Genomic DNA, 16,757 nt, shown 5'->3' with positions numbered 1-16,757 from the left:
CCTGATCCATTTTAATGCATTATTCATTTCTACCCATCTTCCTATAAAAATAAAGCAGCTTACATTTGAAAAAAATGAAATATAAAGGAAAGAAACACAAATGTAGCAGACAATCTAAAGGGAAATTGCAAGTGTTATATAAAGTTATATAAAGCATGAAATAGGCCTGTAAGACCTTGAACTAGAGTTGTTTTGCAGTCTCACTGCATGATGCTCTTTGAGTGACCTTGGTGGTTATCCATTATTTGGTTTCCTGTGGCAAAGACCTGAGTAAGATACACGGCCCATGCTGAGCTTTGAAGACACTCTGAAGCAGTGATAATTTCTTGCTCTCTGGGGCTCTAATGCCTGCCATAAAGTGACGGACTACTACTTCCTTTCAGAAAATCCCAATACCTGAAACAAACCAGAGAACATAGTGGGGGCAGTCTGTCTCTCCTGCACAAACACAAAATGAGGCCCTAGCCACCTCTCTGCGATGCAAGAAGAAATCAGTGCTCTCTTGCTTTATCCTGGGCAAGCCAAGTCACATGGTCACCAGAAGATCTGTGGCTGCTGTTGGCCACACAGAGGCATTTAGCACCTGCTGTGCTAGGAGTATTTTGCCTTCTTCAGCATAGCCCACAAACAACTGTTCAAGTCAGCTGAAGCAAGTGGAAAACTTCAAAAAGGCTTTCCCAGGCATTTGTCTCTTCCTCAGACACACACCCTAGGCTACCACTGTTACAGCAGATCCAAGGAGCTCAGCCTTGGGTGTCTGAAAAGCAGGCAGACCACAAGCGAACAAAAAGACAAATGGAAACTCAGGGTGGGTGTTGTGTTGCTTTCTGTTCTCAAAACAGCAATAAATGTAAAAGTGCAATAAATGTACCATAATACCCGAACATGAATAATGGTACATACTCTAAAATATCTCTCTGCTTTTCTTTTTCACTTGCACATACACACAAGACAAATTTAAAGGCTTCAGTACCCTAATGTAGGGTGCAGCACAGAAAGGGTGTGTTGTGGCTTGCAAATGCCTAAGACGACAAATGACAGGTGGGAGAGGCAAGGAATCTAGTGTCTCCTCTCAAACATTTTGCTTTGTCTCACCATTTGCCTCAGACCCTTTCAAGCCACCCAACTCAAGCCTAGAAAGGAGACCCCCTCCAGCCCACACAGGGTTAGTACAAGTCTTCCAAGATGCCATTTCGGCATCTAGCAGCCTCCTGGAAGGAACGTACCTCTGTTCCTAGATCAGTGGCAGTTGACCTGTGGCCCTCCAGATGAGGCTACACTACGCCCGACCATTGGACATGCTGGTTGGGGATGATGGGATTTCACAGAATCATGAGAGTTAGAAGGGACCCTAAGGACCATCTACTCCAACCCCTTGCAATGCAATACGCAGTTGTCCCTTATGGGGATCGAACCTGCAACTTTGGGTGTTATCAGCGCCACACTCTAACCAAGCTGTCCAGATAGGCAGGCCAACAACATCTGGGGTGCCCCACAACTCCCATCAGCCCCAGCCAACAAGGCCAACATCAAGGGGTGCTGGAGTGGTGGTGGCCCAACAACATATGGAAAGCCACAGGTCGTCGTCCTCCCACTTCTGGCCTCTCTCTTCCTGCAACCTTCAGACGCGCTTCTATAGCCAAGAGTCACACTGACGACGACGGCGCCCCCAGCCACCCCCGAGATCCTAGCCCATCTTGCACCGACAGGAAGACTCTGCTCGACAGCTGCGTTCACGGAGCCATAGAAATCTCCAAGCCAGCCAGTTCCCGCCTCCGGATGCAACAAGCAGGAGGAGGGGGAAGAAGAAGCAGCAGCCTCCGAAGGAAGCGAGCCAGATAAGCACGGGGTGGCCACACAGCAGAAGCCGAGTGTTTCGACGCCCCCCCCCCCAAGGTCCAGAGGGGCTGCGTGGCGCGAGGCGAGCTGCCGCCTTCTTCGCTCCTCTTTTCCACGAGACTCTCTTCGGGCTCGTGCTGCGAGGCAGGAGAGCCAAGGGCGGAGCCGACCCGCGGGGAGAGAGAGAGGCCTCCAGCGGAGCTGCGAAGGGGGCGGCTTGGCGGGGGAACCCCAACCCGACCGACACGCCCACCCCCCCCCCAAAAAAAAACACAACGTGCACTTTTATACCCCCTACTTTTCCCTTTTGCACGCACGGCGAGGGCCGAGAGCAGTTGCTCGTCTCTCTCCCACGCCCACCCGGAGTTAAGCGCCGCGCCTCCCGAATAGAGAAGGGGAGCCCGCGCGCAAAAAGCGCAAAAACTGCTAGCGAGGGTGGTGGGGGGCGGTTGAACAGGAAGGGGGGGGCCGGCGGAAAGAAAGCCGGCCAGAGCGAGGCCCGAACAATGTCCGTCCCCGCCCCCCGCGAGGGAGGAAGCGCCCTCTTGCTTTCCCGCTTCCCTTACCTTGCTCGCTGTTGGGGTCCATTTCGGCAGCCATCGCCCTCAGGACGCTCTCTCTCGCGGGCGCGTTTTCCTCTTCGGGGCGTGCCAAGAGGGAGCAAGCGGAGAGGAGGAGGGGAAACGTCGAGGGGACGCGCAGCAGCAGCAGAGCAGCCGGCTCGTCGCCGCCCGCCCCGTCCGACCTCCTCCACCCTTGCAGGCGCTCGGCTCCTCGCTCCGCCGCACTCGGCGCGCCCCCCCGCGCCTCATATAGGGCGGGTTCCTGTTGGCGTCCACGTCAGCCAGGCAGGCAGCCGGAGCCACCTGACCAGCGGCTCTCGCCCCGCCTGGCCCGCGCGGCGGAAAGGTGCGCGGCAGGTGTGTGGGAGGTGCGGGCGGGGGCGGGGACTGGCTGCGTTTCCTTTCAGGGGGTGCCTCACCAAGGGGTGCGCAAGAGTGACGATGCGGGGCTCTATGTGTATGTAAGGGGGAGAGAGAGAGAGAGAACACACACGTGTGTACAGACATACTCCTGTGCCAAGTGGGGTTTGTTCCTAACAGGGTTCAGCCCAGAAAACCCATTTGCTGAGACACGACATTGGAGGTGACAGCACCCCTGTATTGTTGCGTGAATAAAATAAGATGCTGTTATCTGGAAAACACTGTTGGGGAGAACTGCCAGGAAAGCCGTTACATCTGTTGCATGCTTAGTTATTGTACAATAGTTTTGTTTATTGCACTTTTTTACATAATGCAGCCACACTACTATTGGGCATACATTTAACCCTTTTTATTTAGTTTTGCAACCTTTATGCAATTCATCCTCCCAGCTATCTTGTGCGATTCTTGTCAGCGCACTGCAATTCCCATCGCACTCACCTTATGGCCTCCAGCCATTTGCTTGGGAGAGCTTCAAGCTGCGTTTTTCATGTCAGAGTAAAATATTACAAGCACATTTTATAATAATTCTACCTGCTGCCCAAACACATGCTTTTCGTGTGTGTGTGTGTGTGTGTGTCCCTCTCTTCTGGTAACACAGAGATAAAACTAAGCAGTTTAGCACACAATGAAAAAAGCACATTTCGAATATGCATTCGACTGCATAGTGAGGAATACCAGGCATACAAAAAAAAACCTCACTATAGACTGACCTTGCAAACATATATCCATAGTTATGTGTCTAAGGGTGCATTCAAAGGGTATATACCACTGCCCATTTATTGTAGGCTACATTTCACTCTTCAGCAGATACATTCCCCTGTCTTTCATCATGTGAATTCCTATTCACCTTTTACATAGAAGACAGTAGAAATTCCACATTAGAACCCCTAGTGTAGGTGTACCCTAAGCCCTCCAGATTTTGGAATCCAATTCCCATCAGCCCCACTCAGTGTGTCCAATGGTCAGGGATGATCCTGGTGCCTAAAGATGTATATTGAAGGCGCTGACTGAACCTCCCTTCCACAAACGGAGGCACTGCAAAAAGGACCCATTCTCATGTTGGCACCTTCCAACCCCCTCATGGGGGAGGCATGTTGGCTCCAGCAAATCTTACAATATATTCTCGCATATAGATACGAGAGGGGGAATCCTCAAGCATGACCTGCCATTTAGCTTCAACTTTGCCTCTGTTGGGGGCTCCTGGAAACAGACCTCCAAGCCATTTCTCTTCTCTCATGCTTAGGCCTGGAACCTCAGCAATTTCACCAGGCACAACAGTATAAAACTGAGCATATCACTTTAATTCTTAATCGTATTTTCCAAAGCTACTTTTTTTTCTTTGGGGCATTTTCACCGTGTCATATTTAACTTTGAAGAGGAATTCCTGTCCTACTCCTCAACATGACAAAATAATGGATTTCTTCAACCTGTCACATGTATTTCCCCCTTTGGCCAAGAATTAGCAAAGTGAGAAATGTTTCTGTCCACATTTCAGCTTCATTTGAGATTCTGCAATGTACCTTGCCCGCTGCTCTAGGCTTGAAAAGCATCAGTTTTACGCAAATAAAACAGCAACCTCAAATTACTTTTGTGTCTTCGGGCTTCTGAAATGCAATACCGCAGATCAATATATATGACTCAGGGGTGAAGACCTGCAGAACAGAAATAAAACTGAATCTGCACCTCTTGCATTAGACACAATTACTAGTGAGCATAGAATTATATAGGTACCAATGCCCTGTGTTAGTATAGCACAAGATGCTCAGGTACATAATACTTTATGTTTCTCAAGTGCCAGAAAAAATATCTGAATTTAGAGGATGAAAGGGTTAAAGCGTTCTGTTTAATAGAACAGCAGCTCATTGTTTCAGGCATGGATATGAACAGTGCACTTCTGAAACTGCTGTGCAATCATGTTTATATCAGTAATTATTGTTATGCTACATTTATATAAACCAGCCTCTGAATGATCTACAGTTTAGGAGACATTTTCATATTCCCTGCAGCTCAGCTTTGGCAAAGTAGAGATTGTGCTGGATGTGCCCCTGAGGCCGGAAGCTAACTGTAAGAGATAAATAATAAATAAGGGCAGGGAGTTATGGTCTTTTTTCCCTCTAGATCCATCCCTGTAACTAGGGGTGTGCATGTGTGTTTTATCGGAAGCATTTCGATATGAATCAGGAACATCAGGTTTCAGTGCTTCCTATGCTCAATTACACACTTGAACCACTCATTGGAAATTAAATTCTTTAAAAGGGTGTGCATTAAAAAATTATACGCATGGCCCATATTCATATTCCGGTGTGCCTAATCTGATTGGCTGTTCCAGAGACTTGTTGCCATAGCTACTGCCACATCATACTGTGCGGGCTGCGTCTTTAAGTGAAAGGGCACTTTGTAAAGAAACATACAGAGACATACAGTGCAGTCGTGCACCTGTCTATTTTGAAGTAAGCCCCATTGAGCTCAACGGGACTTACTCCCAAGTAACTGTGTCCAGTATTGCAACCTTAGTCCTGTTGACCTTCATACAATTGTGTGATACGGGTCAGGGCTGGAGATATCATATGCTGCAGCTCTTTGTGGCAGTGGAAATAATCTGAAAGAATTTATGTGAAATCTCTTTTATAAGAATTGTGGGTGTATGCCACAAAACTTTAGGGAAAATCCTATTTTCTGGAGAGTAATGGAACCACAATTTTTATCCTAAAGGCACCTGTAGTGCTTCTCTCACCTTACGAATCTACAAGTGAATAAGGTCCCCAAGGCTTACCAGGCACTGGGGACAGATGGCATTTCCTCCCAAGAATCCTGAAGAGGAATTATTGCTCATCACATGAAGACTCAGCCCAGTGTTTACTTCAAGTAAGCAGGTTGTATAAGAGTTCATCTTTTTTTTGAGAAACCTACCAAAATCCACAGAAATACACTTCTGAAAGCCTATAAATTTCAAAGACACTTTTCATTTTGAAAATTCCAATATGTCTTAAAACTTGAATAAACTAGAACGTGTTTCAGCTGTGGCTAAGAGAAAGAAAGAAAATAAGCTAGATGTTGATGGGTAATAATATCATCTTTGGAAAGTCAAGTGCCATGCAATAGGGATTGGTATCTCCATGATATAACAATAACACAGCATAATCAAACCTCTTTGGTAGTAATATAACTTCCCTCATTTCAATTTATCTGCTCTCAATACTATTCTTATGTATTTCTTTCCTTTTGGAGTGATGTAATATATTCTTTTGCATAGATTTTAATATGAGCAGTGGCAATGTATTACATTTAAATGTGATGCTTCCACCAAGGTGCTCACGGCAGCATAAATACATCACTCCCATCCTTTTTCACAACACAACTGTGAGATGATAATAATATAATAATAATACTAATAATAATTTATTATTTATAACCCGCCCATCTGGCTGGGTTTCTCCAAGCAACTCTGGGCGGCTTCCAACAAAATATTAAAATACAATAGCCTGTCAAACATTAAAAGCTTCCCTAAACAGGGCTGCCTTCAGATGTCTTCTAAAAGTCTGGTAGTTGTTTTTCTCCTTGACACCTGGTGGGAGGGCATTCCACAGGGCGGGCGCCACTACCGAGAAGGCACTGTGCCTGGTTCCCTGTTACTTGACTTCTTACAGCGAGGGAACCGCCAGAAGGCCCTCAGAGCTGGACCTCAAAACGATGGGGTGGAGATGCTCCTTCAGGTATACTGGATCAAGGCCATTTAGGGCTTTAAAGGTCGGCACCAACACTTTGAATTGTGCCTGGAAACGTACTGGGAGCCAATGTAGGTCTTTTAAGACTGGTGTTATGTGGTCTCGGCGGCCACTCCCAGTCACCAGTCTAGCTGCCGCATTCTGGATTAGTTGTAGTTTCCGGCTCACCTTCAAAGGTAGTCCCATTAAGAGCATGCAGTAGTCCAAGTGGCAGACAACCAGAGCATCCACCACTCTGGCAGGACAGTCTGCAGGCAGATAGGGTCTCAGGCTGCCCTGGACACAGAATTGATCTACGCCTCCATGGAAAGCTGCGAGTCCGAAATGACTCTCAGGCTGTGCACCTGGTCCTTCAGGGGCACAGTTACCCCATTCAGGACCAGGGAGTCCTCCACACCTGCCCACCTCCTGTCCCCCCCAAACAGTACTTCTGTCTTGTCAGGATTCAACCTCAGTCCTGGGGTTAGGCTGAGAGTGGGACTGATTCAAGATCATCCAGTTTGCTTCCCAGTGGGAATTTGAACTCAGTTCAGGTCTGAACACTACAAAACCATTACACCATGCCAGCTTGATACATTATCTACCTATTAAACTGACCCTCAGTTTAACGCAAGAGCAGGCGAACATTATCACATTATAAAAATCAGCAAAATGTACGTAGAAGTGAGCCTCATACTATTTTTTTTTATTTCAACTTCCTCCCCAGGCAATATACAACTTAGGTGCTCAGTAAATGGCAATAATTACGCACCACCATCACACCACCTCAAGAAAACGCCTTTCCTGATTTTATCTGTCTACACAGTAATTAACACATATGTAACAGGACACTAATTTTAAAGCTCACATTTTTGTTCATTAGGCACACATCTGTGTTATCATGCTTGTTCAGGACATGTCTCTGTATGATGATTATTTATTAGATTTGTTATCTGCTTGTTACCAGAAGGAGTCCAAGTGACTTACAACGCTGTTATTATTAATAATATTATTTATTAAATTTAAATACCGCCTTTCATCCAAAGATCTCAGGGCGAATCACAAGATAAAAATACAAGATAAAAGCACAAATAAGTAGAACAATAACAAAACAATAACCACTGCTCCTACAAATAAATATTTTATAGCATGAAACAGGAAAAAAATCAACAGCCACAGGAAGCTTTGGCAGCATACTAATAATGACAATATTGCATAGGTGCCAGCGCCCATGAAGGTGCCAGGCATCCACCAATTTCAGTGCCAGGGCCATGCGCGCTCCATGGCATCCACAGCCCCGGGCACCCACAGTCATGAGGCCAAGTTGGCACTCCTACAATATTGTTTTTATCAAAAGCCGGGGGCAGGGAGTCGCTATCTGGTGCGGAAAATATGCCCATGAAGGTGCCAGGCAGACCTCACTCGGGAGTACATTCCACAGATAGGGAACAACAACAGAAAAGGAGGGGACCTGAAGAAGGGACTCAGATGAAGATCTAAGGGTTCAGGTAGGTTCATATTGGGGGAGGCATTCCACAAGAAATTGGGGTCCTGAACAATAAGAAGTTTTAAAGGTCAAAACCAGCACTTAGAAGCACAAAGGCAGCCAGTGTAACTGGAGCAGAATTGGTGTTATCTGTTCATTTCAAACCTGTCAACAACCAGGTAGTCACCTTCTGCACTAACTGAAGCTTCCAAACCATTTTCCAAGGAAGTCCTATATAACATGCATTGCAATAATCTAATTTTGAGGTGAGCAGAGCATATATTACTGTAGCCAGGTTATCCTTGTAGAGATAAAGGCATAGTTAGGCTACTAACCAGAGGTGCCAGGTTGCCCCCAAGATTGAGGGGGCCCAGCATGCGATGTCACAGGTGTGTGACATCACACATATGTCATCTGGAGGAGGTTGAGCACTTTGGAGGAGCTGGCCATTGAAACTGCAACATGCAATGCACATGACACATGCACAACGCGCGCTGGGCCTCCTCAACACAAATTACCAGGAAGAACTTAACTGAAAGGTGCCAGGGGAACAGCTTCTCACTGCAACCATGACTGCGTTCTGCTGGAGGACAGGCTGTTTTCTGTCCATTAAAGCTGACCCAGAAACCAGTATTTTCCAAATATAGAGAAGCACAGCATGAGTAACTTTAGACAAGGTAGTGGAGTTTCCATGTAAGGTTCTTGGGGAGCAACAGGGATAAGATTGGAGTTTATCCAGAAATGGGGTTTTATTGGAAAAGCGTTAAAATCTTGGAAAGTTGTCCCAGAGAGGGGAGAAGGGGATGAGAACTGAGGCAGTTCTGTTTCTGCTTCAGCATCCAGGGACATGGAAAAGGAGGAGTTATGTCTCTTCCTTAATCACCCAGGGTGCTTCTTGGCTGAGTAGGAATTTGAAGCTTGGTTTCCCTAATCCTATTCCACTACCCTAAATACCACACCGTGCTGCCTGAAGATGAACTTTCAGCTGCTGCCCAATACTCTGGGATTATGGAAGTAGTAGTTCAACAACATCTGGAGGGCCAAAGGTTAGCCACCCACACAATAAAGCAAATAAGTAGGTTTAATTGCTTGGAATGGGCTCAGAATATGTGGGGGCGGTGAGTTGTATTAGTGTATTCTCTCTCATCCACCAGCCTTTCCTCTGAAGATTCTGCTGGCTTTGTATTTGCTCACTTGTTTTATTTACCACAACATACATCATCCCACACCTTTACTGTAAACAATTCAGATTATTCTGTATGTGATCAGCTGAGTTTTGCCTAGCTTTTGTTATTGTTGTTGTTGTTGTTATTGTTGTTATTATTCCACCCTTCATCACAAGATTTCAGGCCGATTCACAGAATAAAAAAAATCTTTTAATTCATGTTTAATGTAAAATATATGTGGGTTTGAAATAAGAGTTTATTCACAGCCAGTTATCAAGAAGAAGGGAATGATGTGTTTATTCAATATCACACTTGCTGCAGAGATTGTCACTGCTGGAAGTTAAGATCATGGGCATTTGAAAATGTGGCATTTTTGCCTGCAGGCAATCTGTTATTTAGTGATGTGATTAGAGAATCTTCTTGAAAAATGTTCCTTCTTCACTACATAAAAGTAAATCAGTTAAAGCCACCAAGATAGCAACAGTAAGTAGAATTTGTGTTCTTGCTGTAGCAGAGACCATTTTGCAGCTTTTCAGCAACAGTTTTATAGAAAGGGGTTGATCAATAACTCTATATCTTTGCCAGACTCACTTACAAGGATCTGATAGCATAGGAACATAGGAAGCTTCCCTATACTGAGTCAGACCATTGGTCCATCTAGCTCAGTATCAGCAGGGATGGGGAACCCTTTACAATCTCCTCTCCTGCATCTGAGTCTGATCCGCTGTCTGCCACAGCCTCTTCCTGCTCACTAAACCCTGTTGCCTCTTCAGCTTCCGACTGCTCCTCCCTTCTCCCAGTCTGCTCCTCTGACCTCCTCTGCTCCTCATTGTCGTCCCACCCCCAGCCCCTTGGCTCTGAGCCTTCTTCCTCTGGGGGTTCCCTTGGGAGTTCCCCAGCTGGTGCCTCCCACTACTCCTTTGCATCTAGCCAGTACATGACATCATACTATTGAATGAATTGATAGTACATTTATTGTATATATCTTTTGAATTAGATATATTCTTCGCTGCTTTGGGGGGCCTTAAGGTATATAAATAAACCATAGCACATTAACACAATATCATGAATCTGTCAGAAGCTATAAAGAGAGATGAAGGAGCATGCTAACCTCATCTTATTGGACTTCCATGACAAATTTTATGATGGTGTTAAGAAGCAGGGCTTCCTTCCAGTAGCACCTTAGAGACTAACTAAGTTTAGTATACCACAGAGCAGGTCATGTGTCTTGCGTTACTTTAATTATTATCTGAAAGCCTCTCTGTGTGGTTAGCATGCCTTTCTGATTTCTTCTGCAGGATTTCAAAAATCATTCCTTGAGGATTTCATAGGTAAAGCTGAGCTGCATCAGAGGGTTAAAGTGAAGGTTAAAGAGACCTTTCTTTCACTTGGTCTTCAAAAGTCTCCCAGTCACCTTGTGTCCTCTTTCCCCTTAAACAGCCTCACACCTGAGGCGAAAGAGCAGCATCTTCTTAGCATGCTTAGGATTAAAAGCTTTAAACTTCTTTTAACTACTTAACTTCTTAAGTAATTCAGCCTTTAGCCTTTACAATTCAATTATGGACACTAACAAAATCTCACTTTCATTACAATAACAAAACTAATGGATTAAGAAGAAGATAATACTGTATTTTAAATAGTTTATCAGGGAGGGGGGTAGAATTAACATTCCTATTTCAATGCATACTACTGAAAAGATAAAATAAAATAAAAATCCTTCCAGTAGCACCTTAGAGACTAACTAAGTTTGTTATTGGTATTAGCTTTTGTGTGCATGCACACTTCTTCAGATACACTGAAACTGAAGTCACCACACCTACCAAAAGTTTACCACACCTACCAGCCAATCACCCATTCCCACCACCCTTCTGAGTAATACCCCTCCCCACCCTCTCACTATATATAAGGGTCTGGTGACTTCTTCAAGACATCATTCTCTCCATGTGCCACTACAGAGTCCTTCTTGAGGTCTGCATGTGGGAAAAGTAAAACAATTGTTTAGTGTGATGCATATACAAGATAGTAGGCTAACACTAGCTAAGCAGGGGTAGGCAACCTAAGGCCCATGGGCCAGATGTGGGCCAATCACCTTCTCAATCCGGCTCACAGGCGGTCCGGGAATCAGCGTGTTTTACATGAGTAGAATGTGTCCTTTTATTTAAAATGCATCTCTGGGTTATTTGTGGGGCATAGGAAATTGTTCATTTCCCCCAAAATAATATAGTCCAGCCCACCACATGGTCTGAGGGACGGTGAAGGTTGCTGACCCCTGAGCTAAAGCCTCCTTGTCCTGAGGCTCAATATAGCTAATGCTATCAAATAATCACAATGTCCTTTTCAAGGATGTTACCACCTCATGTTTGAAGTACTTTCACTGTCACATTTTCTTTACATTTGATACACCACTTTAGAACCTCAGGTTCTTACCAGATTGATTTAGTCAACTGGTACTTGCAGCATTCATTCAGAGTGATATATGATATCTCCAAAATAATGGTTCATATCCAAGCAGACCCCCTTGCCACAAATTTGATTCCAAATACTACTGATAACATTTCTCTAAGGATAAAGATAAAGCCAGGAGGAAGGAATGCGTGGAATGGAAGAGATGCTGGTATTTTCATTCTTTTAAGGCTTTGCTTATGAACCACTGACAGTATATTAACATTGACCCAGATCATTGACCCGGATCATTCTTGACCTTGCATTATTGGTTTGTCCAAAATGCCATAGCTGCTATGTGTTTTGGAATGTCACACTGGCAGAAAACCTGACTAGCCAAAGGAAAGACAAATCCATTCTACTTTTAGTCTCCTGGACAACCATTCATTATCTGTAAACACAGAGACGATCAAACAAGGCGACCAACCCAAGCCCACAGGGGACTATGGAGAGACTCGTTGGATTAAGCCGTTTGCGTTACGTTCTGTTCTTTACTTGTGTCTCCATGTATTACCGTATTTTTTGCACCATAACACTCACTTTTTTCCTCCTAGAAAGTAAGGGGAAATGTCTGTGCGTGTTATGGAGGAAATGCCTACGGGTGGCATGCCTACGGATTTTCCTCCTCTAAAAACTACGTGCGTGTTATGGTCGGGTGCGTGTTATAGAGCGAAAAATATGGTAATTGCTAAAGGGTCTTGGCTTTCTTCATTAATTCGCCAAGCTACATTTCATTGCATTTGTATGTTAAGCATTTGTTTGGTTTACAACTGAAAAGCGATTTAAAAAACACAGTCATGTAGCATGGTCGCAACTACGCTAGTTCCTCAAACAGGGAAACACAGGATTGGACCCTTTAAAAAACCTGGGATAAATTGCACAGTTGTACAGCAGTAGGAGCGAATGCACCAGCACAAAAGAGCGGCAGGCAACTTCCAGCAAAGGGGCACTATATCTGTGCTCTCTTGCCTTGGCTAGAATCCCTCTGCCTTACTCATGGAGGTGCTGCAATTACAGCAGTTCTTGTCTGCAAGGTAAGTGTGTGAAGGATTATTTTACAGGGGATAGAAAAGCGATCCATGGTTCTGCCCCTCTCATAAAGAGCTGATTTCATTTTCATTCTTTTTTCATTTTTGGCTGAGCAGCCGCTGACGTCATCTCACTTAACACAATAAGGCTGCCAGTTTTAATCCAATCATCTCTTGCTCACGTAAACAGTGATCCTCAGAGAGATGCGGGAAAGGATGCCTTGCGACTCCATTAATTATTAATTGCTCTTCTGCTCACAGCTGGGCTTCCTTCCTGCCATCCCTACGTAGGCAAAAGCCCAAATAGGGTGCCATCTGGCTCGTTTTAACGTGGCCTCAACCAGGTAAAAGGCTTTAAGACTCACAGTCAGGAGGTTGGTTGGCTAGTTTAAGAAGCTGGTTTAAGAAGGATGTGCATGTACGCAGCCCTTAAACAGCAGCACCCAGATTTTCAGCGTTTACTGGGGACTACAACTCCCAGGAATCCTTGACGAGAACGACATGACCGTGAAAGTAGTTTACACTCGTTGCCTAGATATGCCCTTCAGTGGCACCAGCTTGATGACATCTGCTGCAAAAACACGTCATACTGATTAAATCAAAAAGACTACAGCAAGTAAAAATTGTCCAGCAGATGTATTACGACCAAGTGCTTTGTTTTAATCAGTTAATGGCAGCTTTTATATTGTATTTTAAGATTTGTTTCCTTGCTTTGCAAGCTTTCCAGTGAACTCTTGTTATGAGGTTTAATGAAACAAACAAACAAATGCTTACGTATGTTAAATCTGAAATTAAACTTGAAAACAGAACCTGGGCAGGGAATAACACATTCCTATTTTAATACAGGGCCCTCGAAATATTTCATCCCACTCCTTGTGGTATTCTTTGGAGCAGGAATCACCTCAGCAGTTGAAAGTAAACACATGGAATAACTTCTTACAATATATTTAATTGTTCGGTTCCAAAGTCATTTGTGGATGACTCCTTACAAGGACTCGAAATTTGATTAGGAAATGGATTGTGGAAAGCAGTTCATAGCTGTAGTCTTTGTAAATTCATCTACCACATGATGAAAGTTTGTGCAAACTTATGCAGGGGGGGTGGGGGTGGAGAGAAATACTTTAAAAATATGCCTGCATTGCCATCTCTTCCTCCCTTCTCCACCAGAGGCAGATTTAGGGGAGCGCAACCAGTTTGGTCACACTGGGCATGGAGCCTTGGAGGTGCTACAGTAACTATGTTGTTGAATGGAAGGTTAAATTTATATATATATATATATAAATATATATATATATATATATATATATGTTCATAACTGCATAGGTATATAGAAAAAGTCCTGAAACCATTTTGTCCCTCCTAAATTGATCTCAAATATTTCTCTGCAAGGTCGAAGGAAAATGGAAAAGCCTCCCCATTGTCTTTTCGTTCCCAAATCCTGTCTTAAGGATATGTCTGTGTATGAATAGGGTGAGGACAGGAGATAAACAACGTACTCAGATTTCTGTTGTAGACCTTTTCTGTGATGTAGGCATGATGTTTGTGGGGGGTAGTCTTGGGTTACACCCCTTCTGTGATGTATGTATGATGTATGGAGGGGTGGACTTGAGCTCCAGGGAAGGCAATTTAAAATGTCTATATAAGGCCTTGTGCGCCATTGTTTGGGGTTCTCCTCCTTTCCTGCGGGTGAGGGGAGCACCCTGTTGCAATAGATCAATAAAGATCAGGATTACTAGCTGCTTTGCTTCTCAATATTCTCTAGTTGGCCTCTTATTTTCTCCTACCAATAGGCAACCCACGTAAGGACTCTATACGGGCTCTTGGATACCCCATAAGGGGAAAAGGGCAGATTTTTGTTTATTACAAAGGCTAGAGGCAGGGGGCACCAAATTTCAGCGGTACTGCTGAAATTTGAGACCCCAAGTTCTGCCAATGGGGCCCACTAGGCAGTCCCAGCCAATAGGCAGTCACTGACATCCTAAACTCCAGTATCATTTTATGTGTGCACACAGAGATGGACACGCATTGGCCCCACCAATCAGTCCACCATCTAATTTTCTGTTTCAGTTCAAATGCTACAGACAACCTTCCAGTTAATTCCTGCACCACTTATTACATTGTCTTTATTTGCTCTGAGATTCCTCAAGCACTTACTATCTCAGCAACCAGATCCAATACGGTGTTCTGACTATCTAATGTGTCGATGAGGAAAACCTGCTCTATAAGTTCCTGTGGTCACACCATCTGCTGCTGCTTCAGATTCCAGCCAAAACCTACAAATGCTCCAAGTCAAATACTCCTGCCACACTGACAAGTTTATTCCATGCAACTTAGAAGTGGTTGCTACAAACATTACTGTGGGTTTTGTGCTGCAATCTTATTCCGTTACAAATGTGCCTCGGAAGGGACCTGACCTGTTGCAAAGTCTGGTTCTGGATTCCTCTCAGCATCCTCATTTCCAAAGAAAATGCACAGGTTGGAGTGTGAAGAGCCAGTTGTGGCCTGGTAGTCAGAATAATGGGCTAGGACCAAGGAAACCCAGGTTCAAATTCCCACTGATGAAGCTGTATTGACAACTTCAGGCCAGTCACTGTCTCTCAGCCTAATTTACTTCACAGTAAATGTTGTGAAGATAAAATGGTGAGGGGAAGAACAATGTGTGCCACCTTTATCTCCTTGGAGGAAAAGGTGTGATATAAATGTAATAATAAATATATAAGTTGGACTGTCTAAACACCAGGTATCTGAAGAAGTGTGCATGCACACGAAAGCTCATACCAATAACAAACTTAGTTGGTCTCTAAGCATGAGTTTGACTAAACTGCGGGAGGCAGTGGAAGACAGAAGTGCCTGGCGTGCTCTGGTCCATGGGGTCACGAAGAGTCGGACACGACTAAACGACTAAACAACAACAACAAGGTGCTACTGGAAGGATTTTTGTTTGTTTGTTTGTTTTTGTTTCAACTACGGCAGACCAAGGGACGTGGGTGGCGCTGTGGATTAAAGCACAGAGCCTAGGACTTGCTGATCATGAAGGTCGGTGGTTTGAATCCCCTCGACGGGGTGAGCTCCCGTTGCTCGGTTCTGCTCCTGCCAACCTAGCAGTTCGAAAGCACGTCAAAGTGCAAGTAGATAAATAGGTACTGCTGCGGCAGGAAGGTAAACGGCGTTTCCGTGCGCTGCTCTGGTTCACCAGAAGTGGCTTAGTCATGCTGGCCACATGACCCGCAAGCTGTCTGCGGACAAACGCTGGCTCCCTCGGCCTATAGAGCGAGATGAGCGCCACAACCCCAGAGTCGGCCACGACTGGACCTAATGGTCAGGAGTCCCTTTACCTTTACCTTACGGCAGACCAACACGGCTACCTACCTGTACCTGTCTAAACACCAATTGATTTCAGAGGAGTGGAAGCAGCTTAAAACTAGACAGGAGTGCTGGCATCTCTAGGTAGGGTTTTGGAAATTCCAAAAGCCTGGAAAACTGCTGCTGGTCCGTGTAGAACAGGGTTAGTCAACGTGACACACAAAAGCCCCAGATGTTGCCAAGCCAAAACTTCCATCATCCCTGACCATTGGCCACTGGCCATGCTAGATGGCACTGACGGGAGTTTTAGGGTCTGGAGCACCACAAGTTAGTCAATACAGTGGTACCTCGGGTTACATACGCTTCGGGTTACATACGCTTCAGGTTACACACTCCGCTAACCCAGAAATACTGCTTCAGGTTAAATACTTTGCTTCAGGATAAGAACAGAAATTGGGCTCCGGCGGCATGGCAGCAGCAGGAGGCCCCATTAGCTAAAGTGGTGCTTCAGGTTAAGAACAGTTTAAGGTTAAGAATGGACCTCTGGAACAAATTAAGTACTTAACCTGAGGTACCACTGTACTGAGCCATAGGAACCAATCCTCTGAGTGCAAGGACAAGGCAACTTTCTGTGACCTCAGTGCTAGCAATAATGTACCATACCATATTTATACCCCACGCTTCATCTCAGAGTGGTATACGTGGTCCTTCGCTTCCCCCACCCATTTCATACTGACAACAACCCTGTGAGAAAGTGACAGGTCCAAACTTACTCAGTAAGCTTCATGACTGGGTTGAGTTTCGAA

At 44.9% G+C, this 16,757-nt stretch overlaps 2 protein-coding genes across 3 annotated transcripts in view; one reads left to right on the top strand and one right to left on the bottom strand.

Moving 5' to 3' along the window:
* The window catches only part of LOC310713391 (tumor protein D52-like), a 40,921-nt gene extending 38,200 nt beyond the window's left edge, over positions 1–2,721 (bottom strand). The window contains exon 1 of one of the 2 annotated variants that reach the window (XM_083517459.1): positions 2,406–2,721. In XM_083517459.1, the coding sequence (XP_083373585.1) occupies positions 2,406–2,439 (34 nt within the window). In that variant the 5' untranslated portion in view covers positions 2,440–2,721. The remainder of the gene's footprint in view (positions 1–2,405) is intronic. The other variant, XM_083517458.1, reaches the window with a different exon arrangement.
* The window catches only part of LOC310713404 (myelin P2 protein-like), a 489,621-nt gene that overhangs the window by 66,368 nt on the left and 406,496 nt on the right, over positions 1–16,757 (top strand). The gene's annotated exons all lie outside the window — the stretch shown is intronic.

The sequence above is a fragment of the Podarcis liolepis genome, assembly GCF_965112155.1.
Source record: "Podarcis liolepis genome assembly, chromosome: 8".
Taxonomy (NCBI): Eukaryota; Metazoa; Chordata; class Lepidosauria; order Squamata; family Lacertidae; genus Podarcis; species Podarcis liolepis.
The sequence above is the reverse complement of the archived record's forward strand: the minus strand, read 5'-3'. Positions and strand labels throughout refer to the sequence as shown.